Source organism: Falco peregrinus, chromosome 3 (assembly GCF_023634155.1).
Source record: "Falco peregrinus isolate bFalPer1 chromosome 3, bFalPer1.pri, whole genome shotgun sequence".
In the NCBI taxonomy this organism is placed as follows: domain Eukaryota; kingdom Metazoa; phylum Chordata; class Aves; order Falconiformes; family Falconidae; genus Falco; species Falco peregrinus.
Genome location: NC_073723.1, coordinates 116,445,574 through 116,473,417, shown reverse-complemented (window position 1 = coordinate 116,473,417; position 27,844 = coordinate 116,445,574). Strand labels below are relative to the sequence as shown.

The window sequence follows — 27,844 nt, the reverse complement described above, 5'->3', positions numbered from 1 at the left end:
GTCAGGAGAGATGACAATTAACGGGGAGATGGATGGGCGGCCACGGGCCGAGCACAGTGGCGCTGAGGAGGTCAGCTGCGCGGTGCTTGCAGCTGGCAGGAAAGCAGGGGTTCCAAAAAAATTGCTGCTTTGCCACGCTCAGGTGTAAATAAACAGGGTGGGCTTCGCTTGCCGGACCCCAGGATCCGTCCACCCGTGGGGGGAAAGATGGGGCTACCAGTGCCGTGCGGGGTGGTGATCTGAGCTCCCTGCTGGAGATGGCACTTCTGGGTTTGGGAATGGGAGAGGTTTACCATCACGGGGGTATTTTTACCATCACGGGGGTATTTTAAACTCAAATTATGCCTTTCCAGGCCGGCTGGGATGGCACAGCCATTTGAGACCTTGGTGTGAGGGCTCCTCTCTCCCAGGTTGTTGCCGTGGTCCTTTGCTCTCCGGCTTGAGCCGTGACACTTGATCGTGTCATCCTGCACGTTCTGCTGCTCTCGCGATGTAACAGCCGCCCGAGACAGCCCAGTCAGCAAAGCGAGGGGCAAACATGGGTGCTGGGATTCAGTGGGAAAGCCCAGCAGCTGGGTCTGGCACCCTTTGCAGTAACGCCCAGAGGCACAGGAATACACCCCGTGCGCCCTGGAAGGAGCTACAGAGGTGGGTAGCAGCTGTAGCAGGGAGGGATCAGAGCTGCAGGAACCTTCCGGATCTTTTCCCTGTCGGGCCGGTGGCCGGTGAGTGCCCTGGCAGAGGAAACACGGGGAAGAAAGCGGCGGAGCAGGACGCGAGCACAGGAGCCGCTGCCCGAGTGACCCGGAGCACGGCGTGAGAGACGGGGCCAGCGGCGGTGCGAAACACAGAAACAGAAAAATAAATCACGGATGTGTCAGGAGGGTGGCTTTCTCAGGCTAGTTCATCAAGGAATTAATTGCGAAGGTGTCTGCCTGAACTCATCGGCTGTTGGCAAGCGGGAAGCTCTCCGGCAAGCGCAGGGAGCTGAGCGTCACCGGCGCTGGAGCGAAACGTTTGAGCTCGCCCTTAAAACCCCGAACGTCGCTCAGGTCTGAGCGTGTGCGGCTGCTCGGAGTTGCTGCACGGAGGTGGATCTGTGCTTATGCTGAAATTGGTTCCTAGCACGGCATTTTCCCAGGGTTTTTGTATTTGCGTGCTCCTGCCCTTGGAGAGCTGCTCTGACGTGGTTAGCCCTCGGGGGAAGTTTCTTCTTTCGAGTTTTGGTCACTGTCCCCAGCTCACCCCCTGTGTGCTCAGGTCCAGACTGGGCACTGATGGAGCCATACTGGTGGCACTGTCCAGACTGGGCACCAATGGAGTCGCACCATCAGCACCATCCAGACCAGGCATCAGTGGAGCCACACCAACTGCATCATCCAGACTGGGCTCCAATGGAGCTGTACTGGCAGCACCACCCAGACCAGGTACTGAATGGAGCCGTACCATCAGCACCATCCAGACCAGGCACCGATGGCGCCATACTGGTGGCACCATCCAGACCAGCCATCAGTGGAGCCACACCAACTGCATCATGCAGATTGGGCACCGATGGAGACGTACCGGTGGCACCATCCAGACCAGACACTGAATGGAGCTGTACTGGTGGCACCATCCAGACTGGGCACCGATGAAGTTGTATCATCAGCACCATCCAGATCAGGCACCAGTGGAGCCACACCAACTGCATCATCCAGACTGGGCACTGATGGAGCCGTACCGGTGGCACCACTCAGACCAGCCATACCGGTGGCACCAGTCTGTTTCAGATGGGGCTTTTTGGCAAAGAGATTCTGTCCAGCCCTTCCACCACCCGCTCGCAGCCCCAGCCACCGCCACCCCACCGCCTGGCACCTCGGCAGGGCGACTCCTGCTACAAGCGGGAGAGTGGAATGTTAAAATTTGACTAAAAAGAGATTTTCAATTACACAAATGTTTCTGTGAATAATAGGCTTTGGAAGGCATTATTCTCCAAATCCTAAATATGGGGTTTAACCTCCTCGTTATTATCCCTTTAATTTCGGAAAGCCTTTGAGGGCCTTAATCTTCCATACCATTATGTTCAGGCTGAGTTAAAAGGACGTTGGTGGCCGCGGTGACACGGAGGGGCAGCACGTGCTCAGGCCAACCTTTATCAAACACGATATTAAAATATGAATCAAATCACATTTTTTCATCGCGGGGTGGGGGCAATCGAGCACCTCTTGGGGCAAGTGCAACTATTTTGGTGTCACCCGGGTGTGCTGAAGCGGGGCGACTCGGGTCATGCTGTCATGGAGCCCTAGGAGGGGATTCCTGCCCCGAACCTGTGTGTGGGGACCCCCCCGTGGGAAAGGTGGGGCCCCCGTGGAGCTGCTGTTTGCTGCCCCCCTCCACCCCAGGGGGTTGTAGGGTGGCTCTGGGCGTCTCGGGGGTCCCCGAGACTGGGGTGTAGCAGATCTCACGGGGGTGGGGAGGGCCAGCAGCTTTCAGGGGACCCCCAGCTCTCTGCCGAGCCTCGTGGGGGGATGTCCCCAGCTCTCCCGCGGGTCTCTCGGTAAGGGGGGGTACCGCCCGCCTCGGGGGGCTCCCCGCAGCCCCCACAGCCAGCCAGCGGCCGCCCCGCAGCTCCGCGGATCCTGCCCTCCCCGCGCCGCCCCCCGCGCCCTGCCCGGTCCCCCCCGCGCTGCCGGGACCCCCGGGGGCGGGGCCGGGTGGCGTCAGGGCGGGGCCGGGGGTTGTGGGCGGGGTTTGAGGAGGCCCCGCCCCCCGGACGCCGTCAGCGCTGGCGCCGCAGGAAAGTTTGCGGCGGGGCCGGGCCGGGAGCGGGGCCGGGAGCGGGGCCGGGAGCGGCGCGATGGACGCGCTGAAGTCGGCGGGTCGCGCCCTGCTGCGGAGCCCCAGCGTCCACAAACCCGCCTGGGCCGGCGGCCGGCACAAGAGTGAGACCCGCCGCCCCGCTTTGCTGCCGCCCCCGCGGCGCCTGCCCCGCCGCACCCCCTTGCCCCGCCGCACCCCCTTGCCCCGCACCCCTCCTGCTTCCTACCCGGCTCTATCCCGCCTCTCACCCCGCTGCACCCACTTTTCCCCCTCCTCGAGCTTCCCCCTCCTCCCCCCCGCACACCTTTGCACCCTGCTTTACCCCCTCCCCACTCCCCCTCTTTTCCATGCCCCCTGCCCCCCCTTTTTGCTTTACTCCCCTCTCCTGCACCCCTTTTTCACCCCTCTCTTTAGCCCCCTTTTTTCCTCCCGCTTTGCGCACCCCCCTTGCACCCCCCTTTCCCCCTGTACCCCTTCCCCAGCGCAGCTGGGGGGCGGCTGTCCGGTCCCCCAGCCTGGGGGGGGGGGATGGGGGCTGGAGGCACTTTCTGGCTTTGTCCCAGTACATGCTCTGTCACACGATCAATGGCTCCTGGGCCAGCGGCCACTTGGCCAGTGCCGGGCGTCCTCCTACTGTGGCCGGGGAAGGGGGGAGCAGCCCGGCAGACCCCTGCGCTGCCCCCCCTGAGCATGGCAGGGGGCAGCAGGAGGGTGCCATGCCCACCTGCAGGCCAGATCAAACTTCTGGATTTTACTAATCTGATAAGACTGACCTGGCATCGTGACACCTTTTTGCTGGGATTAAGGGCCAACAGCTGCAGGACGCGAGGGGGGCGCCGGGCTGGGGGGCAGCAGGGGGCTGGGGGGGGCTGTCCCAGCATGGCCTGGCGGGACGTAGAGAAGCCCCTTTGCAGCGCAGCAGCCCTCGGGCTGGCCCTGAGCCTGCTGCCGGGTGACCTTGCAAACTGCCTCTGTGCTCTTCGCGGCGGGGGGGACACATCGCTGTCACCCCCCGGACGGATGCACCCCTGGGTGCAGTGGTGTGCGTTAACGGGAGGGTGGGCGAGGTGGGGACGGGGCAGGACAGGGCGCATGGAGGAGCGTCTGTCTCTGCTGCCTCGGCTGCTCCTTCCTTTCTGAAAGCACTTGGGTGGCTGCCCCGAAACCACCCGTTTCCGTCCCGGGCCCACCAAGCTGTGGGTGCTGGGGGCCTCGCTGCCGCTGGCACCGTCCCAGGCAGCGTGGGGTGCCCGCAGGCCCCCTGTGCTCGCAGAGGCTCCGAGCTGCCCCGCGCGGGGTACAGGACGGTGCCTGGCTGCCCCAAGGAGCGTGGGGCAGGGGGCTGCCTGCCCATCACCTGCAAACCACCCTGCACCCCGGGGTGCTCCCCTGGCTTCAGCTGCCACGGGTGGGAGGGCGGCGGCAGCACCTTGGGCTTGTGAGAAATGTCGGCTTTACGCTGGCACCCTCTGTTTCTAGCTGGAATGTGAGGTCAGTGCAGCATCCCACCTGTCCTGGGGTTTTCCCTTCCCCAGGTTGGGGACCTGCGTGTGGGTGCGGAGCCCCAGCCCCCCTGCAAACCCTCCCCGTGGTCCTGCTCCCACCCGCTGCCGTCGCTTTGACTCCAGCCGGTGCTGGGCTGGCCGGGGTGGTTTGCTGCCCGCCGCCGCCGCACCGGGTCCTGGGAGTGGTGCTGGGGTTTATGGCTTATCTGCCATCTCGCCTTCCCCAGGAGGCTGAGTCACAGGGGTTGTGCCGGGGGTGTCCGTCCCCCCCGCAGCCCTGCCCTCCCGGCACTGCAGGTGTGCAGGGAGCTGCGGAGCTTGGCCCTGCTGCTGGGAGGCAGCTGAAGGAGCTGAATTCAAGGCAGCGAAGCCTCCAGGGATATGTTTTATGTGTGGCGAGTGGAGCCTCCTCGCTGGGAGCCCCGTTGCTCCCCAGGGCTGTGGGTCGTTGCCTCCTGCTCAAAGCAGGACCCTCCTTAAGCACACAAGCTGCAGATCCTGGGTCTGGAAGTCAGCTCCTGCGGTGCGATTTCAGGCTTAGAAATACCCACCCAGCTTTCGGTTTGGTCTCAGCCTTATTTCCGTGGTTAAGACCCTCCTTCCCATCCTTGCAGCACGCAAGGGAAGAGGCTGGTGGCCTCCTGGGTGATTTCCAGGGGAGAGCAGAGACCTCTCCTTGCCGAGGTGCCACCTGCGTGATGGGCTTCTCAAGGAGGTCGGTGACCGATGCAGCGAGTCGCAGTGCGTCACCTGGATCTGTGCGCAGGCTTAGCTAGCAGCAAATCCTGTCTTAGCCTCCCTGGGTAGGTGATAGTAGCACAGGGTAAGGTCATTGCCGGGTGGGGGGATGGCACCAAGCCCTCCCCGGCACCTGGCTGGCGCTGGTGCGCAGGATCCCCTTGGTTAGTGTTGGTTACAGCGGTTGGGCACAGGCTCGTTTACAGCGCAGGATCCCCTGGGCGCTCACAGTGACGCTGAGGAGCTGATGGATCTCGGAGGGTTGCTGCCATTTGCTGTGGCTCCTGGAAAAAAATTGGGGGGTTTGTTTTCTGCTGCCTTGCATAGCTACACAGGCTGGCGATGACGTTGTGGTGAACACCTCGTGGTTGCCACGTGGTTGAAGCCTGCTGTCACCTCCAGCAGCCAGGTCTGTGCCCCATCTCCTTCCCCCAGCGCCTTGTGAAAGCTGTGGCAGTGCAGCGAGCTCCCAGCGGCTCGGGCAGTAGCTAAACCAACACCCTGCTTGTTCCTGAACCCTCAGGGCCTGACAGAGGTATCCTTGTGCCTTCGGGAATCTTAAGAGCCTCTTGGTTGTCTCTCTAGAGCTCCCGGAGAACTGGACCGATACCCGCGAGACACTGCTGGAGGGGATGCTCTTCAGCCTGAAGTACATGGGCATGACGCTGGTGGAGCAGCCTAAGGGAGAGGAGCTCTCCGCTGCCGCTGTCAAAAGGATCGTGGCCACTGTGAGTGTCGGGGCTGGAGCAGGGCTCCCTCCGTCTGTCCCTAGGGAGGGTTTCACAAGCCACAGGTCCGGAGGCAGTGCTGTCCCTCCGCAGGCTGGGGCTGTCAGGGGTGCAGGACCAGCTCGCTGGTGGTGCAGGGAGAAATGCAGGCAGCGGTGCTGGGAAGCCCTTGGGAGCAGCCCCAGCCTGCGGGTAGGGCAGCTGGGGAAAGCTGCTGTTCTGTGTCTGAGCTCTGGCCTCTCTTGATAAGCTTGGGTGACCCTGGGTGTGGAAGAAGCCTGTGACCTGGTGAAATCAGCCTTCCCTAGGGCTGTCTTTCCTCTTGCAAGGCGCAGACAGCGTTTTGAGTGTGGCCAGGCGCAGGTCCGAGAGCTGGCATGCGCTTCTGAGTTTTCCTTCCCAGGATTTAGAGGGTTAAGAGGAGAAGGGAGCAGGACAGCTTGCTCTGATTCCCAGCTAATACAGCTGCTGTCCTGCTGTAACCTCTGAAGCAAGAGGGACCAATTTTCAGCCATCCTCTAGCACTGAGCCTCCCTGGAGCCCCTGCTTACCAGGCTCCAAGTAAAATTAACGCTTCTTTAAGCCCTTATAAAACTGAGTAAGGCAAGCACCCAGTCGTACAGTTAACCGTTGTAAAACTCAATGGGGTGGCGAACTGCGCTGGGTAAGGACGGATCCTTCCCTGGCATGTGCTGTGGTGGATGGGAGAGGAGCGCTCGCATGAAACGGGAGCTACTGGCAGAGCCCTTCGTGTCTGCTCTGATCGACCCAGAACGGAGCCTTTAGATCAAAGCCCCGGGGCTGAGGTCAGCCTCAGCGGGGCAGGACCGGCTGCCAGCTGCTGGGGACGTGGCTGGAGCGAGGTCCCCAGGGAGCAGGGCTGAGGATCCAGGTCTGCACTCTGTAACTAGCTGGCTGCGTGGCGTTTGGTTGTTTGGATTTTTTTAACGGAGAGAAGCTGGGTGGTGAGCTGAATGTAACCTGAAGGCTGAAAGCACGATAGGAGTAAATAAGAGAAAGTGGTGTTTAAAAGCCCAGTTACTTTTTAAGCCTGTGTCCTGACCTTGGCATGGGGATGCTTTGCCACTCAAGCGGGGTTTGGCAGCACAGCTTGAAACTGGCTGCTTGGGAGCCCATGTCCTGCAGGACCATCCTGCTGGCAGCACAGCTCCCTTATTCATGCTGGTGTCCTCCCTGCTCCAGCGCCGGCCCTAAAGACAAAACCCCCCAGTGTTTCACCAGAAACTCACACGGCCTGGCCGGAGCAGCCGCTGCTGCGTGTGGGTGGCTGTGGGGAAATCCTCGGGGGGTGCTGGGCTGCAGCGTGGCATGGGCAGTGTGTGTCCTTGTCTTGTTAGTGCCAGCAAAAAGTCACTGCTTCAGGGAAGGAAAAGTTTTAAAGAGTGCCTTCGCACACCTGGTAGTAAACTCAGTCCCTAGCACTAGCAAGTGCGATCCATATACGTATTAGGTAGTGTGTACCTGGAGTCTCTGCTCACGTACCTTTGGATGTATCAGCATTAAAAGCCTGTAACTTTCCCCTCTCTCTTTTCCTTCCAAAGGCAAAAGCAAGTGGAAAGAAACTGCAGAAAGTGACTCTGAAAGTCTCGCCCAGAGGGATTGTGTTAAATGACAGCGGCACAAATGAGCTGATCGAGAACATCTCCATATACAGGTGGGTTACGGGGCACGCCTCAGTGGGTGCCATGCCCCAAGGGGCCTCACCTGCTCCGGTCTCCACTCAAGCTGAGCTGACGCCTCACTGGCCATCACATCTTGATGGAAAGCAGAGGTGGGGGAAGAAGGGTCATTGCTAGATTTAAGGTAAATTTACATCCAGTGCAATAAGTGCCAGGCCAGGGGGAAGGAAAGCCATGGCAAGCCTAGAGTTGTCATGTGTGCAGACTGCAGATCCACAGCCAAGCGCTCCGTGGCCGTACTTGGCTTTATCACCTGTTTTTGGCAATAGAAATGCCAAAGCACCTGGGGTGATGGCAAGAGTTGGATGCAGACGATGGTCAGAGCATCACTGAGCAGGTGAGGAGACGAGTGCTGGAGCCAGGGCTGCCCTCCGTCGCTGGCTGCTCTGCACCTGATGCCTTTAAATAGCTCTGACAGAGCAGGGATGGGGCAGCTGTTGAGACTCAGTACCGGTGTGGGCAGGTCAAGGGTGGATTATCCCCTGTCTGCTCCTCTGGCTTCGGCACTTCCGAACATTCAAAATGTTTGAATTTTCGGAAACGGCACATTCAAAGCCTTCCAAACAGGCTGGAGGCAGGTGCAGGCCTGGGGAACAGAGCTCAGCTCGGATCTGGCCCTTTCCATCTCCTCCATCCCTTCTCCTTCTGCATCCCCCACACTCTGCTTCTGTCCTTTACCTGCTGCTCTGTCCCCCCATGCTAAATGTGGGGTGGGGAGCGCTGGGTGGGGGCACTCTCTCTAAACAGGCTACTAACCCGCTTGCTTTTCTCCAGTCAAACTAAGAGTCGCGTACAGTGCTGAGCCCCAGCCCTCCCCAGGAGATAAACCCAGTGCTGAAGAGCAGAGCTGGGCGAGGTGGCTGGGCCAAAACTGGCATCACTGCGCTGGTGTAAGAGCAGGCATAGCCATGGGGACAGGGTTTTTAGATGCTGCCTTAAATTCTCCCCTGACACTTTAACAGCTGTGATAAAGCTGTTCCTCCCAGTCAGTGGTCGTGTACAAGCAGCCCCTCGATTCAGTTGACAAGTCAGCGCATCCTAAACAGGCTGTTGATCTGGGGGTGCTGCTGCTCCCCAAAGCTGCCGGCGCTGTGGGAGCAGGGATCACGGCAAAAGCTGGGGTCTGCGTGCGCGGGGGGTCATCTCCCCGCTCCATGAGCGTGCTCCTCTGGTGGTGGCCCCGAGGCTTTTCTGTAACACCTCTGCTGCCTGCTCTTCAGCTCTTCTGTTCACCGGGATGATGCTGGCTCTGAGCTCTCGCCCCGGATCATGTGCCGGGGCAGGACAGGGTGGCTGCAGCTGAACCACAGCCACCGTCACCATGTCACCAGAGTGCTGCTGCCAGAGGCCTCGGTGGTAAAACGGGCTCGCTTCAGAGGCGGGTGTGAGTTATCTTTTCCCTGGAAATTAATGGCCATTGAATATTGAGCTGAGCACTGGGAGGTGCTGGAAGGGCCGTGTGCCAGCACAGACAACCTTATGCAGCTTTGTCACGCTACTAAAAGCGTGGCCACACTGTTTTGGGAAAAAAAGAGAGGAAGAAATGAACTTCTAAGTACCTTTTTAATCCAGAGCATGGCTCAGCTGTGGAAAACAAATTATAGGCCATTGAGCAAAGGCATCCTCATGTGCAACAAGAAACAAATGCAATGTAAATAGATTTTGAATGTGACTTTTTTTAAGTCGTAGCATCTGCTGGGAACTGGGACCTTCCAGTCCCCTCCCTGCAAACTCTCGGGGCAGTGAGAGCAGGAGCTGAAGGGGCAACATGGGGCCGTGGGAAAACTTTCGCCCAAGTGTCCCACTTTTTCCTTGGGTTTTCTCTTTCTATAACACCTGTTTGATCTGTCCTGTGCTCAGGGAAGAGGCTTTGCTCGCTGCTAGCACCTGCCGCCTTGCACTAAACCTCTGGGGTGCTCCAGCCTGTGCTTGCTGGCTTCAGATGAGACACTCAGTCCTGCAGCTCCTGGCATGGATGGACCCATGGGAGATGGTGGTGGCTGATGCTGAGGGACCCACTGCCCTGCAGAAGGGAGCTGAGCCCTCAGTCACAGCCTGGTCTCCTCGAACAGGTCAGCCTGTTGCACTTCCAGAGCCTTGTTCAGCATTTCAGAGTCAGCTTTGCCCTGCCTGGGGGCTGGGAGGGACACGGCCATCCTGGGGATGCTCCACTGAGGTGGCTGAGCCTCCTTCCCTGTGGCCTGTGTGTTCAGGGGTCTTGGAGCATCCTGTGCATCTGCTGCTGCGGATCTCAGAGCTTGAATTCCAGCCTTTTCAACCGCCTTTCTTGGGCACCCCTGTATCAATTTCTTTCCCTGGTTTGAGCCTCAAGATAAAATCGTAGGCTGAGAACAAGTCCTTCTCTCTCCTTGCAAGCTTATTCTCCAAGGAAAATCTTCAAAGTCTCTCTTCTGAAGGCAGAGCATTTGTCAGGTGCAGTCCCAGGCTGGCACACTGCAGAGTCTTTACCTTCTTTAACCTGTCCTTTCCCACAAGGCAAAACATTTCCTCTTCTCTCCTGCCTCTGCGTGTGATGCTTGTGGTGCACGCCATGGCTGCGGGAGTTGTTCCGGGCTTCTCTTACGATCAAGCCAGCGGTATCAACTCCTCCGCTTTGGGAAGGAGTTGCCCTGAAGCCTGGTGATGCTCCCGTGCTCCCTCTGCCTTCCCTGCTTGTCCCCAGAGCTGGAAGTCCTGGGGCAGGCATTGCTGGTAGGTCAGAGGAGGGGTTGGATGATCTCCCTTGTGCGCAGTGCCCCAGACAAGACATTTCATTCTGTCTTTCAGGATATCCTACTGCACAGCAGACAAGATCCACGATAAAGTGTTTGCCTACATTGCCCAGAACCAGCTCAATGAGAACCTGGAGTGCCATGCCTTCCTCTGTACCAAACGGAAAATGGTCAGTCCAGAGGAAGAAATGGGGATGTGGCTGTAGGAGGAGGAAGGAGAGAGAGGCTGTGTCGGTGAGATAACAGCTCTGCCCCGAGGGAGAGCGAGGCGGGGGCCCTGCCCCGGCAAATGGCCACAGGAGAGCACCCAGCCTCCTGCTGCCACCGCCGCCTGCCCGCCCTGGCAGTGCTGCCCAGTCCCTGGCCACCGCTCTCCAGCAGGTGTAACTCCGGGCTGGATTCAGCCCATCGTCTTGGCAGGTAAAAGCCTTTCTGCCCCAAGGCCCGGGGCAGGAGTGAGAGGTCCTGGCCCTGCACCGGCACCTGAAGCCCCTGCCGTGCTGTGGTCCAGCTGCTGGGATTCTTCCCTGCTCAGCATCCACTTCCCCGGGCTGCCAGAGGAGCCGGTCTGAAGCCTGAGCCCAGCGTGCCGAGAGGCTTTGGCAGGCAGGGAGGTCTCCAGGGAGGCTGGCAGCGAGGTGCCCAGGGGCAACCTCATTGATGGGAGGCATTTAGCCAGCGGTTCTGGGCTCGTCGCCCTGGCTTCCTTCCATTTCTTGCCATTGAAGCTCCTTATCCAATTTCTAGCGGTGTCTTTCCAGACGGGGCCGTGTCCTCCTCACAGGAGCAGCGCAGGAGACCCCGCTGTGTGCTGAGGATGGAGCTCAGGGCAGAGACCTGGGTATAGAAAACAGTCTCTGGCTCTCGCTTTGAACTCGCTCATGGGCTTTTTTTCCTGCTGATCCAGTGCATCAGGATGGGCAGGGACCCAGCACTGACGAGCTGGCGAGGGAGAGAAGTGGGTCACTGGGCACCGGCTGCAAGTGGGGCCAGGAGAGCCCCGGGGGTCTCTCCAGTGGAGCCAGAGCTGGGGCTGAGCCCCCTCTGTGTGGCAGGAAGGGGAGGTCAGGTCCCGGGATCTCCTGAATCCGCGGGGAAACAAACCTCCCGAGAGCCATTCCCAGCCGGTGCACCCTGGCATGGGCATTCCTGGGTCCTTACGAGCATCCCTGTGCCCAGAGCGTGGCCACCGCAGCTCTGTTAATATTCTGTGCTTCTCCCGATTTAGGGATTTTTATTTTTTCTGGGGAGAGAATAATAGAAGCTACAACTTGTCTCTCCTTTCTGTGGCGTACGCTCCCATCCTTGCACAGTGAAGATAAGCTTCTCTCTGCAAATTAAAATTTAAATCTCTCCAGTGCTAAAAGAATTATCTCAGTGGTATATCAGCTTAGTGCGTCTCCCTCCAAATAAAGTTCTCCAAGGCCTTTTGTGGCAAAACCTAGAAATATTTCTTTTTTTCCTTGTCTGTAAAATGCAGGAACATCATGCTGGTAAGGTGATGCCCTGCTCCCAGACCAAGGACCATCCCTGCCCCAGGGCAGGGTCCCTGAATGTATGCACAGCTACCAGTCACGGGCATATAATTAGTCCGTATTTTTAGTTCATGGGTAATTCTCAACGGTAGCTGGGTCTATTAAACTTGATTCAGATGTGACAGCTTAAATTGTAAACAGCTGTGAGGAGTTTCATACTTAATTACCATATTTAAGTTTTTGCCATAAAGCGTTTGCACTTCCATCAAAGATGTAAATAGCTCCAACATTCAAATGAGCTCTCCTGCTTTGCAAGGCTTAATTGCCACCGATAGGTTTGCTGGGTTTCCTCGCCCTTCCCGTGCGGGAGCGCCTGGCTTTTGGGGGACGCCTGTGCTCCGTTCGTGTTTCCCCCTCATCTCCATCCTCCGAGCTACCAGGGGCTGCGGGTTACGGACCCGGATCTGGGTTTGTTTAGTTTGCAACTTCATAAAACAAACTCACGCCTCAAGGCTCCTGCAGCACGCCAGCCTTGCAGAGTGTTCCTCGTTATCTCCTTGAACTTAAACTGCTCGTGAGCTCTGCCTTCTCCTAATGAAACTGGCATTTATGTCACTATTTATATATCTCCAGCAACTCAGGCTATTTAAGGTGGTGGGTTTTTTTAATGCTGCTCAAGCTCTTGGCTTGGGGAGGAGTGGAGGGACTGAAGGGGAAGGTGTCCCTCCTCCTGCTGCTGCCCCAGCTGTTGCAGAACAAACCCATGCTGTCGGTCAAAGCCAGCGAGACCCCAGCTTAGCTTGGGGGAGCCAGGGGAAGACCCTGGTGTCTCTCTTGTCCTGCTTCTAAGACTGCTCCCCATTGGAGAGAGATGCAAAGCCGTGGCATTTTACCCTCTTGCCCTTGGAGCATCCTTGTGCATGCAGTTGTGCGCGGTGCTGGGGAGGGATGGACCACAGCTCTGCGCATCCCTCCCCAGCACTGGTGTGGCCAACAGCGGCATGGTCCAGCACTCGGCCCAGGCGCTGATTCCCTTCAAGATGTTGGTTGTTCTGGTGGGTGATGCTCTGTGGCGGGTGCAGCGCAGCCGAGCCCTGGAGCAGGGAGCCACATCCTTCAGGGGAGCTGCAGGGATGAGCCTGGGGCTATGCAGCACTTGCATTTGTTTAGGTCATGCTAAGGTGTGGGGTGCAGGAAGAGCTGCGAGTGCCTGACGGTCAGGAGCAGCTCTTCTCTCTCCATCCGTCAGCATGATGGCTGTGACAGCCATGTCCCTGCCTCCTCTGTCTTCCCATTACACCTGAAGACGTGTTTACAATGAGCTGCATGTCCTACATGGAGCAAGGCTCTGCTTCCATCAATATTTGATTACCCCTCCCCAGCCATGCAGGGAGCGTGCAGAGCAGAGGGCGGGTTGGATCCAGGTTGACATGAATCTGCAAAGCAAAACCTCCAGATGATTTAAATCTACATGAGGACCGGTTGATTAACGTGCTGCCTCACCGCTGTCTTTGCAGGCACAGGCGGTCACCCTCACCGTAGCCCAGGCCTTCAAAATTGCGTTTGAGTTCTGGCAAGCAGCTAAGGAAGGTGAGGTTTTTTCCCCTCTTTCCATGAAAGTCCAAGGGATGATTTTGATTTTTTTTCCAGCTTTCAAGTGCCTTTTCCTCTTACTCTCCAAATTGCCAGGCTGCTGTTAAGGTTGGTTCGACCTCTGGTGTGATTTAAGGCATCTTACGTGTTTCTCTTAACAGCCTTTTAAATCCACCCAAATTCTGGCTGCACTGCTTTCTTGCAGGCAGAGTGGGAAGGACCTGGGGCTTGTCTGTGGTACCTCAGAGCCCTGCTGCTGTCAGGATTCTTGCTTTCACCTTCCACGAGATTATAAAACACATCCAGAGCCTGGGCTGCTGTGGGCAAAGGAGACCTGGTGGCCCGTCCTAGCTGTCCCCCCCCGGCCCTCCTCCCTAAAAGCTTGCAGGGGAGTACTCGTGGGCAGTGACAGGGTCTCCTTCTTTTGCAGAGAAGGAGAAGCGGGAAAGATCCATCTTGGAAGAAGGGCCGAGCAGCCCCACCTTGGAAGCCCCAGCCCACCCCAATGCACGTAAGTCACCAACAGCAGAACTTGGCTTCGGGCTTGGCGATGGGGAACAGCCTGAGGGTTTTTGCTGGAACGGGGCAGGCTCCTGGGAGGGGTTTAAAGACCAGCGAGGAGCAAACATTTTTGTCGTAGCAGAGCTGTTGCCCTCAGCAGTGCGCTTGGGATGCAGTGCGTGCCTGCTGAGTCCTTCCATCTCCCTCTTAAATATCTAGTGCAGCCCCTTGTACAGCCGCCGCCACCCCGGATCCGTTTACTTCTGTCCTAGGCAAACTGGCCGTAAGATCCTTATGAGATTAGTATGGACCCCCACGTCCCAAGTTTGATTTCAGGTTTGTCTTGGACCTGAAACACTTGGAATCCCATCAGCTGAAGGAGATGGACATCCAAGTGCCACCCTGCCTCCGGCTCCCCAAAGGAAGGAGAGGTGCTTGAAAATGAATAGTAAAGCCCCTAATTCAGCACCTGGCCATGGGTCCTCTGCTACCTCTGAAATGCAAGACGCGGGGCCAGGGAGAAGTGGGGCAAAAGGCTAATCTCTCTTCCATGCTGGCCACTGAGATAAGAGGATTTGGCACAGAGGAAAATAGCATTAAACTGGGCTTCCTTCCAGGCTGGCACATCTCGTTTCTTCATGTGAAGGCCCAGGACTGGAGGAATCTGTTACAAACGGTGGCATATTGGGATAAGCGAGGCCTGGGGCTGCCGCGGGTGTAAGAATGAGCTCCAACATCTGCCTGGGGGATGCTCCACACCCGGGGCTCTTCTGTATCCACCCGTACTGCAGGGGCATGAGGAGGATTTGGGGCTTCCCTGAAACAACCAGCCTGCAGTGTCCCAGCAGCCCCCGAACTATAAACTGTTTGTCACCCAGTGCAGGATTTGCCCTTGGTCCTAAAAAATAATGAGGCATCTCTGTAAGATGCTGAATCAGTGGCGTGGGCTGAGCTGTATCTATCACCCAGGGTCTGTTCCCACCCTGGGGTTGGGATGTCCTGGGGTGGGATGTGTCAGCTTTGCCTGGGGCTGATCCTGACTCATCCCAAACGTAAGTGGGTACCCAGGAGCCTCCCCTGATGGCTGCTGGAGGGACGAGCTGGCTGATCCTCCCCTGCGTCACTGTCAAGAGGGTCTCGGGTGCCTGATCTGAGCATCACTAATTATTCAGGCTGAAACGACAGCCCCTGCTGGGGTGAATGCAGCTCCCTCATGCTAAAATCTGGGGCTATCCTGCAGGAATTTGATGCAACCCTTTGATTCCCCTCTTGAAGGGAAGCGATTACTGCAAAAAGGCTTGGTTTCGCGTCATCTCTGTTTTCCCCTCCCCTGCCTCATTCCCTCTCTGCTCTGTTTGCAGCAGCAGCCACAGGGAACTTGCTGGATTTAGAAGACTCTGCCAAATCACCCCTGACCAGCAGCGCAAACTCCCCACACTTGGACAACAGCATGTTTGGGCCCAGCTCCTCTGTAAATAACAACGTGGTGTGGGTAAGTGTGTGCCCAAGGTCCTGTGGCATTTGCCAAGCCAGGGGGGACGTGCGATGCCACCTCCATTTCATGTGCTCCAGATCCCGTCATGGGGCTTTTTCTTGGAAAAAATCCCTCCCCGGGAGCTCTGGGGTGGCTGAGCGGCTCAGGCAGGGTTTCAGAGATGCCCAAGCGAGCTGAGTTTCAGTGTCCCACTCAAAATGATCAATTAGTTTTCAAGTACCTACTGCCCTTTTTAGGCTCTGTAAATAAATGAACGAGATTGTGTGGCACTCTGAAAAATGCTGCTGTCAAGTAATTGAATATTATTTATTCTTGAGCTGCATTTCTCAGTGGTTTGTCACTTAATTGAGAGACCACCTAACTGCTCTGTTCAGGGGAAAAAATCATTATGTTGATGGTTTTTGTTTACTGTTCACTAAAACCAGGTTATATTTATGTTTGTTATTACTTGTATTTTTCCCTTGGTTTTGTTTGTGGCTCTGTCTGTCTCACCTGAGCATGGATGGTTTCTCTAAAATGTTCTCGGTCATCTGGCTTAATTGTTTCGTGGACCAGTAATAGAAAAATAATTAGCCAGCCCACATGCCTGGCTGTGCATCTGTCCGGGAGCCTCCTCCATGCCTGAGTGCTCCATCACCAGTCGGGCTGGGGCTGATCTTTGAAGCCCCACTTGACCTGGGACCTTGTCCCAGCCATGAGCACTCTCTGGAAACATGCTGCCTGCTGAATTTTGGAGAACTGAATGATAAAGGCCTTCCCCTGGAGCCTGTTTCTTGAGTCTGCTGGGTCTGAGCCTGAGGCTTTTCAGGTTAAACCTGAAGATCAACTCTTAAGTCGTATCAAATCCTTATCGGTGGTCTCTAATCCCTCCCTTGTTGCAGAATTTTCACACTTTATGTATTACGTGAAGTCTGTAAGTGCATTGCGCAATTGTGGGAATAGTCAAGTCTGTCCATAGCAAAGCCCTTGCACAGAGTCCATCTTCCAGCATGGGAAACCTTTCTCCCCCAAGCAACTCAGATGCTTTCCCTGGGAAACCTTAAGAGCAGCTCGGAGGTAAAGCACCCCAGAGCTGCTTTCAAGCAGCTCAGGTGCCCCCTGTGCTGATACAGAGTTGCTCTCCAGGCTCCTGATCCAGAAATGCCCCGAGGGATGCCTGGAGCATCTTGCCAAGCTCTGTCCAGGTCTACCTCTTAGCAGAATCCTGCAGCAGGTGCCAGTCGCCTGCCGAGGGCTGTGGTTAACCCCAGAGGGGATGTGGTCCAGCTGATGGGCCAGATCCAGCCCATGCAGGCAGCAGGGCAGAATTAGCCCAGTTTGGAGGTGGTGGGAAAGGGCCAAGCCCCTGCCCCGTCCCTGGGCTGTGGGAGAAAGGTGGCATCCCCAGCCCGAGCCCTGGGATCTGCTCTGAGGAAACCTGGACCACCCAGAGTTATGCCTTTTGGCCTGGGGCATGTGCAGGGAGTGAGATAAAACCAACCCAAGGAGGCAGAGAGGAGGCAGATTGCTGAGAGGAGCGTTGCTTTAGGCACTCAGGAGTCAACATACATATATTTTTTGTCTGCTGTGGAGCTGGATCTCTAAATACACTTTTGTGCGTTCTCTTAGCAACTACTTCTCTCTTTTTTTATCTCTTCAACAAAGGAAATGGATGATGGTCTCGACGAGGCATTTTCAAGGTAATTCTAATAACTCCCTTTACAAGTTCACACCACCAGGGACCAGCCTGGGAGACTTGACTAGTGACTGACTTTTAATAATGCTTCTAATCTAATCAACCACTGTGATCTGACCTAGGCAGCTGCCCCATCAGTGCCTCAGCTGTTAATTGAAAGATAGGCTTTGAGGCTGGCTGATAAGCCAAATATTTTGACAACCTTTTAAGGATGGAGAGAGGCTGTGTGTGATAGGGAATTTAATTTCCCAAGCAGTTGGCATGTCCGCTCCCACTTGCCAGGGTGGTTTGAGGCTGTCCATGCTAGCTGCGGCAGTGCTGGTCCCAGCTTCTGGCACCGGGGGCTTTACCCTTCCTCGCCCTTCTGTGAGGTTTAGACTAACCCTGAGTCTTCAACCGCAAACCAACAGCAACTGCTGAGGGCAGCCTGCCTGTTCCATCCATCCCTGTTGCAGTGGGGTCACAGCAGGGCGACTGAAGCACCAATTTGAATTCATGCAGGTGAGCACATTCAGAGTTTGTGGCCACGGTTTCACATGGCTCAGTTTACTTTCCAGTCCAAATTAAGAGCTTCCCTGCGCATGCCTGCCGGCAATCTGGCAGTGTTGAACAAATCCATTTTCTTCTGAGTGAGTTTTCCTGGCTGTCCTCGTGCAGGCAGGCCCCCGTGGGGTGATGAGGGTGCTTTAGGTTTTGTGGGTCCCATCCTCCAGATCAGCTCATGAAGCCGCCCAGCTGCCATTTGGGCAGCACACCCTGGTTTGGGCAGTGAGCTGCCTTTGGCGCAGATGCCAGAGGCAGCAGAGAGGGAAGGTTCTGAAGGAGGGAGTCAGGCAGCAGCGGGGCTGAGCCTGGTGCTGTCACCTCCCCGAGAGCCGCTCGCCTCTGCCCGGGTTTGGAGCAGTGCAAAAACTGCGTGCTCAGCCCTAAGGAAACAGAACTTCACGTCTTGTGTTTAGCTCTCAGGAATGATTTACAGCTTCCGCTTCCATGGTAGCCCTGTCCCAAGTCGTGTTTGATAAAGGGGCTGCTTGAATTTATGTCTTAATGTCATCTATTTTCCTCACCTCTGTTCCTTGCCCTATTGAATTAAGCAGATGTTGTTGGTTGCGGTCTTTTGTTTTGCATTGCTGGATGCCGAGCTGTCACATCACCCTTGGCCTTCTGGTGACTCAGTATTTGGACGGCTCATCCACCAAGGCGGATGCCTCTGAAAGTGTTCCTGCCACAACATCATCGCTGGACATTTTTCTTCTTTATTAAAAAACGTGCATGTGGCTGGTTCAGTCTGAGGCTTATTTGACACCGTGCCTCCCCTGGATGAAAGACCAAATATTTGAGTAAACCTTTGGCCCTGGGAGAAATGATGCTGCAGTGTTACGTTTTCGCAGAGGTACTTAACATAAAAACAGACTGGGGCTTGCTAGGTTTTGCAAAACATCTGGAATGTGCTGAGATGAAGACATCTTAAAGCTCGTCCTGTGGGCTATTAAACATCATCTGAGTCCTGCTGTGTCGTAACCCAAAGAGTTAAATCCTTGGGCCAGGGAGTGAGGCAGGCAGTGACTATGGCACAGCCTGCGTGTCCAGACACACCACCGTGAAAATTGAGTCATTGCAGCGAGGCTGCTCCTTTGGTCGGCAGAGCCTTTACGCTGAGATAAGATCCCAGCAAATGATGCACCCGCCAGCAGTAGCTTGGGGGAGGAAAACAGCAACGTTCTGCCAGACCATTAATATACGGGATGCCCAGACTGCAAATTCCCTGGATGCCTGTAGGGGAAATGTTAGGATAAACCAGCAGCAAAGCTGCAACAAACTTGAGAGAGCTGCAAATGTTATGTGCCAGCTCTCCCCTTACTAAATTATTTCATTCCATTGGAGGATTTTGAAATGTGGAGCTGCAGCTAGGGTTCGGCATTACAGATGCATCAGGCATCCAGGCTATAAACTGCATGGATTTGTGTTCTTACTTTCTGTTTTTCTTCCCTCTCAGACTGGCTCAGTCAAGAACAAACCCTCATGTCCTCGATACAGGACTGACAGCTCAAGATATCCAGAGTGCAGAAACACTCTCACCTGTAGACTGGAATAAAATAGATTCCAACGCAGGCGAGAAAGATGATCTGTTCATGTTTTGAGGTCAAATGCATCTGAGAGCTGACGAGAGAATAACCACTAAAAGTCTATGGACTGAATCGTGCTGTTTCGGGTGCTGTACGCAAGGGACTCTTCTGAGGGCTCTTCACCAAGTCAGATGATGTTGCAGCACAGTTTAGACCAAAGCTTTAGAAACCTAATGCAGAGTTTTGTACCTTGCTTTTACTTAAACCACAAGATGCTCTTGAGTATATTTATTCATAGCTGTTACAGTTTACATGTGTATTGGAAGGTGTGTAGAGCATCTGCAGTGTTATGTGGCAATATACCATGGAAGAACCTTCAGCAGTGCCTGTTCCTCTCCGAAAAAAGGCTATGCAACACCAAAGTCTCTCTGTATATACTTTTCTAGACAAAGGTCTGCAGATGGAAATGCAATTGCAAGCACAAACTGTTACTAATCCACTGTTTCTTGAACAACACATCACCTGCCTAGGCGGAGGGGCGGAGATTTGCAGCAGCTGCTAACAGCGTTAAAATCAAAGAGGTAGCAGAGATCTTGCTTTTGTTGTGAATGTCTGTGATACTCTCACAGTTGTCAATCACCCCTATGGGTTCTGGCTGTTTTCTTCACCAGCTTTGTATGGGAATTGACACTTTTTTTTTTACCCAAAGACTCTATGAAGTTTTGCACTTTAAAACTTGGAACTGAAAGCAATGGTCCGAATTGTCAAGGTAAGCAGTGCCTGTAACTTCTCTTCAGAAGCTATTTACCCAAAAAAACCCCAACCTGGCAATGCTGCGGGTCTGTTTCAAAACAAGACTATTCACATGCACCATTTCTGATGTGACACAAAATACTAAGGCTCCGTTGCACTGTTGGCTTTAAAAGCAAAACGGCTGGGGAGTAACAATTTGTTTTGCTAAAGCGCGTTGAAAATTGCAGGTTGGGTGAACCCAGTAGCACAATAGATCTGTGTTCTTAGCTCTGCTAAGTGGATTTGGCTGTGCATGCCTTTTTACTGTCTCAAAACCATTTGGTTGTTGCTCACTCAATAGACTCAAATGGAATTGGATTAGGCAAGACCAATACCTGGATGTTCAATTAGCAGGAGGTGCCCCTTCCAGCGGTATTCCGATCCTCTTCCCCCCGTCTCCCGTGAGGCTTGGGAAGCTGTCTTCATCTGCTCCTGGAATTGAAAATAAGTAATGGAGGTATAAAGCTTATGCTAATTAAAAGATTAAGTTTAATGATCCTAAATAGTCGCACTGACAGTTTGCAGTGTTTGTGGCCTTATGTGAAGTATACTAATCTGTTTTATAGATTTGTAACTTGGTTTTGAAACACTAATTCATTCCGCAGATAGCTCTTTATAACTCTTTTAAAACTGCTTGCAGGAAAAAAAAAAAGAAAAAGAAAAACCTCTTTGTCAGCTGTAAGAATTTATTAGGAAACAGCTGAGTGACTCTAACTTAGATTTGATTTTTTTTCCCCCCTAAGTGTTACTGTGATAAGGTACCGAGGACTTGTGAAGTTGACTCATCATGTCTTAATAAAACGTGTGCTATGTTTATCTTGCAAAATTGTGTTTAAAGCAATTTTACATCTTGAAACTCTTATGCCCATGACTGACTTGATCTCATATGTAGCATCAGTCTCTTGCGATTGAAGGGATTGCTCAAAGTTTGCCCGTGCTACAGAGGCACACGTAGAGACGTGAACCCATTGTGTAAGCAATGCCAAAACTGCAGGAGTGGTTGTAGCAAGCGCCTTGTCCCGACCCCGAGGAGTCATGATCCTAGGAAAGAGCTTGGGCTGTAGGAATGGACTGTGAGGATTTGTCTGTACATCTTTCCCCTTTTCTAGAGACTCTAGGAGCATATACTGATGCACAATGCTATATATGTATGTATATAGTTTTTTTAAGAAAACCTTGTACTGTAAAGAATATCTGTACTAAGGAAAATAAAAGTTCTGCCATTTTTTGGAGTGTCTGTGCTGGGTGGCTTTATTTTTACCATAGTCCTTTTAACGTGTAGAGGCCTTTGTATTTCTAACTGGTTGAATTCTCCATCTCCTTTGATGCCCAGCAGTAAGTGATCGGAAGCATCCACGGGAAGTTTCTGTCCATCAGAAGGCTGTTCCCAGGGCCATCCAGGTGGGAAGACGGCTGCAGTTAGACACTAGTCTGTGGTGCTGCCTCCAGGAAACAGTTATGGGACTGGATGCAGCCACACAGGGTGCAGGGGGACAGGCAGCAGCCGCTTTCCCTTCTGTGCTGGGCCACGAGGTGACCGTTGCAGCCGGCTCAGTAAATCTGTCCCTGCCTGAGCCCCTGCCTCGCTGCATTGCCCTCCAGGTAAGGGTGTGACAGCAGATGAGAAGAGGGAGGTTGGTGCTTTGAGCTTGTCAGCAGGTAAATGGGGTGTTGGTAACATCAAAAAACAAAATCTCTTAATTGATAGTGTGTCTGAGTCGCAGTGCAACGTGCTTCTCCCTTGAGGGGAGTTTAATTCGTGCAGTTGCCTTTTAAATACAGGCAGCCCGGAGAGCCCGGCACAGCCTTGTGCACTTGGCCTCCCCGGGCAATTCCTGCCTTTGCTGGCTGCAAGCTTGGTGTGACTGGGCTCCTGCAGCTACCGGCTAATCACGCTGCTAACGCTTGGCTGGGAAGCACACAGAGAAATTCATTTGGGGATGCTGACAGAAAGATTTAACCTGCGTGTACCACCATGCTCCCTTTGTGGTATCAGAGCTGGGCTGCGGGCAGAGCAAAGGGGCTTTGCAGAGACACCTCTCTTCCCACAGTGTTAGGCTAACCAAAAAAAAAAGAATTAATAAAAGTTCATTTTTTCTATTTAAATTGCCTGTTCAGTGTAAAGAGATGTCCCAGATTATGAGTACTGAGTACCAGCCGTCTGCGCCTTCATGCATAACTGATGGCGATGCTGAGGAACAAATTGATCTTTCAGTTTCGATGTGACCTTTTTTTAAGTGCCAGTTAAGAAACTTTCAGCATCCATTTCCTTCACCTGCGATGGCTGCGTGCTTGGGAGGGAGGGAGGGAGGAAGGGGCTCACGGTGGGAAGACACAACTCTGCCATGAAAAGGCAGCTGCTTGCACAGGGGCTGCAGCATCTGCTGTGAGCTGGGGGAGCTGCCGGCTGTTCTCACCCCAGACCCCTATTTTTCGGGAGGGGATGGGGACATGGGGACGGGGACATGGAGTGACTTCGCTGCCTGTTTTCCTCCCTTTCAGCAGCCACAGCAGCCGAAGTGGCGGTGTGGGCTGCGCTGTGAAATGCTGGTCTGTCACCCTGCTTTGGCACAGGGTGTATATAGGACATTAACAACTCCATCCATCCTACAGGCGGTAGCCAGCATGGGTGAGGAAACTAACTCAGAGCTCATCTTCAACCTCCCTCTCAAAATCACCTGCTGAAGAAACAAAACCTACAGCTAGTGCAAGCCATGTGGTTCAGAGCTAATTTCTTAAACTGCTAGTGCTGTAACTCATTAAACTGATTTAATGCACCCCCTGAAACTGCAACAACCAACCCAGCTTGTTGCTGCCAAGTTACTGGCTGGGTTTACGTGTAGGCATTAAGTTTACCAAGTGTTGCTGTTTCCTCTCTTTTCAGCAAGTGCTCCTGAGTGATGGTCACTTGTGTTATGTGAGTTGAGGCCAAATCCAGCTCCGAGGTTACAAACCGGCTGATTCGGGGAAACGCTGAGCTGTTAAGGACGACAGCGTGCACTGCGGCAGGTACTGAGCTCTGAACTTCTCTCTCCTTGGAGCACTGAGAGAGTTTGTAAATTCGTGCCAAGCTTGAGCGAGAGCTGTAGGGCCGTCGTTACCCAGATCATTCTTTTTTAAAGTACAAATAAAGAGAGCAACATTTCATCTGAACACCTGAATGCTGTATTCTGGGTTTTATAGCCAGCCCCAGGGTGCCAGGAGCTGCGGGCTGCTCTGCAAGGCTTTCTGTGCTCTGAAGCAAGAAGAAATAACCGTCCTTGTGGAGAAGCACAAATGCATTTTGGCTCAGGATGGAGGGAGGTGTTAGTTAAGCGCTGCTCTCCTCCACTCTAACATGTCAGCGTTGCGTGACAGCTGTCTACAACAGCAACAGCAAACTGCCAGACCCTGAAGAGATTCACCCCTGTCGATGCCAAGGGGAGCTGAACCAAAAAAATTGCCAGGCAAAGGCGATGTTTGCTGAAAGCCCCCCCGCCAACCTCGTGGGGACCCCAGCAGGGGCTTGCTCAAGAGGAGCTCACCGCAGGTCAGCAAACGGTCCTGAAGGGGTATTTTGCGAACGCATCTCTGCCTCTGCTTTTGAACTTCTTCCAGGGGGTTGCAGCAGTTAATGGCAGGAGACGAGATTACAGCGGGAGACCAGAGTGGTGATGCAGCGTTAGCAAATGGCTTTTGTCAAAGTTTCCATTGCAGGGAGCTGTGGAGCCGCGTGCCAACGCAGCTGCCCTCGGTGAACATGAACAACGAAGGGTGTGGGGTTGTTCTGCCAAATCTCTGCTGTGCATGAAAGTATCTCCCGCTAAAAAAGCTGTAATTTGAGTGCCAAAACCCCTTAAATTTCCCAGAGTTAACTTTTTTATGCCTCCCTTCAGAGAAAATCTTGCTGTCTGGTCCACCTCTCCCTGAAACCTGGGGCCTCGATTCATCATGTCGATGGTAACCTGGGGGTGACGGTGCCCGTGCTGTGCCCCTGCTCTGCTGCAAAATAAAATCTCCCAGAGCGGCTCCTTCTGTGGAGGCAGCACAAACCCTGCTGGACACCCAGAGCCAAACAAGATGCAACGTGGGCTTGGCAGGACCCAGAAGCTTTCCCCGCACAGAGCAGACCTGGGAGCCCACACCAGCACTGCAGGGCCAGAAGCTGATGAAATTACCCGGTGCAAATGAGAGCGAGTGAGCAGGGCCTCTGCTGCCAGCCCTCAGCTTGAAAGTCATTTTAGCAGCAAGCCGGCATCTGACTGCAAGCAATTTATCAGGAGTGAGTGGATACTGCTTATGACAGAGGGAGTCTTAATATTGCATTACTTCATTTATTTAGCACCTCTCCTCTAATGCCCAGGGGAAGGACAATGGGAAGGAGTGTTGCGGGTTGCTGGGGGCTGGTTGTGATTTTTCTTCCCTGCTAAAAGCAAACGTTTTCCAGCTGGTTCTTGGCTCAGAGAAGAAATATTTGCTTTACAAAAAGAAGGGTTGTCAAGTCATTAAAAGCTGCAGGAAGAGGAAGTCTTCTGAGATGGGAGTGGAAATGGGGCCAAAGAGCTGGAGCCAGAAAGCAGATGTATGAAGAGCAGGAAGATTGGAGGTAGTGAATGTAAGGTAGAAGGTAATTAAGTGACCAAGTGCTGGTTAATTTACTGCCACTGGTATCTCACGCTGGACATGCACTTAGTCCCTTTTTTGCTGGGCTCTGATCTTCATCAGCAGCAATTGCTTCTCGCTCCTGGCTCTGGAGCAGCTCCCAGCACGGCGGCTCTCTCGGCCAGCAGAGCCAAAGGGACCCTCTGCTCTGCCCAGAAAACGGATTAGCACTCTGCTATCAGGGCCACGCGCCGCTGTCAGCCGGTGCTGGCCTGCAGCCAGGCGCCTCGGAGCGGGGAGCCGGAGTCCAGGGTTCTCCATCCTGCCCAGCACCCAGCTGGCACCGCTCACCTTTGGCAGCATTGAGCATCTCCCAGGGCATCAACCTGCCGGAAAGCTGTTGGCCTCGGCTGTGAGCAGAGATGTGTCATTGCAATTGAGTGCTTGTACCTTATTCCCTGTAGTGTGGTCTGGGGGGCCCTTTGGAAGTCAGCAGGAGTCGCAGGAGGTGGGTTGTGCCAGCAAACCCAGCACGGGAGTGCAGGGAAAGCGGTGCCGGCTGTGCTCACAGGCAGGGACCCTGCCACCTTCCAGCCCTCCACTTTTCCTTCCAGGAGCCAGGCATGATTATCACCGATGTCACTGCGCCCACGTCAGGGCTGTGGGGTTGCTCCTCTCCCTGCAAAAGAAAATATCAGGAGAGGCAGGTTGTGAAACATCAACCCCGTCAAGTTTTGGCTCTAAAATCCCTGCTGACTTGTGTGATTTATCATTCACCCAGCTGCTACTCACAGCTTGGAAAAGATAAGTGAGGGGAGAAAAAATGGATTTTAAAAGCTTGGCTTTAAAGCCCAGGGCTCAGGCCAAGACTCCTGTCCTGGCTGAGGTAACAGGATGGGAAGAACATTACAGGTCACTGCTGAAATAAAACAGCCATCCACTTCAGGCTGCGGTACACAGGGGTAATTCTGCCACCTTCTCTTCCCTAACACATATCTTTTGAACCATGATGCGAGGAAAACAGTGTTTAGATACCAAAACCCCTGCCATCTTCCTTGTCTTTGGATTTATTCTCCAGGCATCTTGTTTGCCCCAAATTTTTGCCATCGCAGTTTCCATGTCAGGCGAGCAGAAGCAAATACATGCCCAGAGCATCACTAAGCCATCATCTCTCTGGTAGACAGGGTGATGTCCAGGGGATTCTTCTTCCCCTCCTTTCAAACCAGCTGCTCTGCAAACTCCACTCCAGATCACTTGCTTTCTGCCTCCAAGGGGTTTTTTTCACCTTTCCAGCTACTGCTGTCAGCATTCTTTTCCCCAGCAAAAACTCCAGCCTCCATGCAAGAGTTTTCCTGACACTCTCGCTGTAAACCGCAATGGCAGTTTCTGTCTCGGCTGTTAATAATCCCACGGATGGTAACACCACTCCAGGCAAAGTTTTTGCTTAAAAGCTTTAATGATGATACTTTACAGGGAGTTATTTGGCTTGTACCTTTGTGTTTCCATCTCCCTACCCAAACCTTGCTTAACAGCCCCCAAACTCACTGCTTGTCAGGTCTTGTTTTAGCTACAACCCTCCTCCATCCCCTTGCTTGGTGGCACAACTTTTAATGCGACATCCCAGCACCAGGCCTGTCACTTGGCTGTTGCTTGTATCACACACTCATATGTACGAGCCTCAGGTCTAATTAATGTAATAAAATGTGTAAAAGTACTAAATCTCCTCAGACGTGGCAATTTTATCACTTCTATATACTGTCACAGCACAAGTAAAACTGACAGTAAAGAATAAAACAGTTATGTCGCTGGCATTTTTTATTACTTCTAATATGCTACCTTTTTTGTTACTGGAAATTTAAATTATAATGGTATGCTTCGCTTAAAAAAAAGAAAGTATCCATAGCAACAGGAACATCTAAATTATTACAGGCTGATCACTTCTCTCCTAGAGTCACATCACATGCCTTTCAAAGACAGTCCCAGAGGTGCAGGATTTTAATAGAATATTTTTTTTTTACCTTTTTTGCAAATAAACAACTGTATACACAGCACTTTCTCCATCAATATGCTACCTACAGAAAGATCTGAACCTAATAATTGTCAGCATGCTTCATTACCCAGAGAGAGAGGGTTTCAATCCTTACTTCATACGAGTCTTTCTCATCTGAGTCAGTTTTCCCTGGTTATCCCATGTGAAACTGGAAAATTACCATTCACTTCAGCTGATGTAAATTCTGACTTGAATCAGGGGGAAGTAGGAGGGGATGGGGAAGACCCCTGAGCCTGCAGCATCAGGAAGCCGCTTGTTAGATTAGAAGCTGGAGTCAGTTTTATTTGTATTTTATTTTTTTAAAATTCCTGGTTGTCATCCCCAGAAAACAACTTCAGCAGCTGCTTAACATTTAAAAGGCAATCAGTGGGAAAATACTCAGGTATTTTTCAGCCACCATCCCTACATCTGAGTCTCCTTGGTGACTTTTGGTCCAAAGCACTTACAGCTTTCCACTCTTGAAAAATTCCTTCACCTTATTCATGAAAGAGCCCTACCAATACATGCACAGAGCTGTCAAATGTAAGAAGCAAATATGCTGGAAGAAATAGAAGGACTTTTTTTCCTCCAACCTCAATTATAGGAATCATATGCATCATCTGGATCAATAATAGGTTGAAATTGCTCAGCCAGAAAGATTTTATATATAAAAAAGCAGCAGCTGATAGCCTTCTTCTAAGCTCATGTATTATTATGTTATAACTGAAATTATGGTAGTAAACCATGTTTACAGACTCTCTTGGAAAGCTCAGGTTAAGAACAAAGGCTGAATAAATGGATTTGTACATAGTAACAAGATCTCAAACCAAGGCTGTATGTATCTGAGATCTTATCATGTTCAGTAATAGCAGAGAATTGCTTTTTATGTCCTTTGTATCCCACTGCCGTGTGGTACATTCCTGGGTCATCCTTTCCTGCATTTTCCCCCAGAGGTAGCTGCAATTCAAGGAGTGTATATTCACCGAGCAAAACATGCAAATTACAGTGGAACGAGGCAGCCTTTAAAAACATAAAATATTACTTATCACTTAACCTTTGTAGAATAAGAGCTGATGTGCAGACAAGTGGTTGTGGTTCACCAAGGACAGCACAAAGCAGAAATGATAAAACCAAATAAAATGTGTCGGAGTTCCCTGGTTTGATTGGTTTGTGAGGAAGGGTCAGGGAAGCTCTGCATCCATGGGAAAAAAGGGGTCTCCAAGGAGAGAGCTTGCAGGTTTTGGATACGGTCATCAGGGGCAATACCAGGCAAACACTATCACAGGAACCAGGTGTATCGTCTGTCAGTGACTTTCAGATCAACGTGGTTTCACATGTGAGTTACAAAAAAAGTCTGAGTGAGAGAAGGTGGGTGGTTAAAGAGGACAGAGAATGATGCAAAAAATCTGTCGGACCTGCAGATCCAGCTCACATT

General features: G+C 53.2%; 1 protein-coding gene across 8 annotated transcripts; it reads left to right on the top strand.

Moving 5' to 3' along the window:
* The first annotated feature begins 2,750 nt into the window (after positions 1-2,750).
* On the top strand, positions 2,751-27,844 carry LDLRAP1 (low density lipoprotein receptor adaptor protein 1). Of its 8 annotated transcripts, none has more exons than XR_008746465.1 (11): positions 2,754-2,921; positions 5,628-5,770; positions 7,333-7,445; positions 10,258-10,372; positions 13,195-13,267; positions 13,701-13,781; positions 15,133-15,263; positions 16,911-16,945; positions 18,938-20,256; positions 21,136-21,401; positions 22,684-27,844. XR_008746465.1 is itself a non-coding variant. In XM_055799616.1 (9 exons), the coding sequence occupies exons 1-9, from the start codon at positions 2,837-2,839 to the stop codon at positions 18,202-18,204; spliced, it is 939 nt and encodes a 312-aa protein (XP_055655591.1). In that variant the 5' UTR covers positions 2,751-2,836; the 3' UTR covers positions 18,205-19,077. The 8 variants fall into 8 exon arrangements, 4 of the variants coding, with proteins under 4 accessions (XP_055655591.1, XP_055655590.1, XP_055655593.1 ...); XR_008746466.1 differs by having other exon boundaries at positions 21,133-21,401; XR_008746464.1 differs by lacking the exons at positions 21,136-21,401; positions 22,684-27,844 and adding an exon at positions 18,039-18,334 and having other exon boundaries at positions 2,752-2,921; positions 18,938-19,055.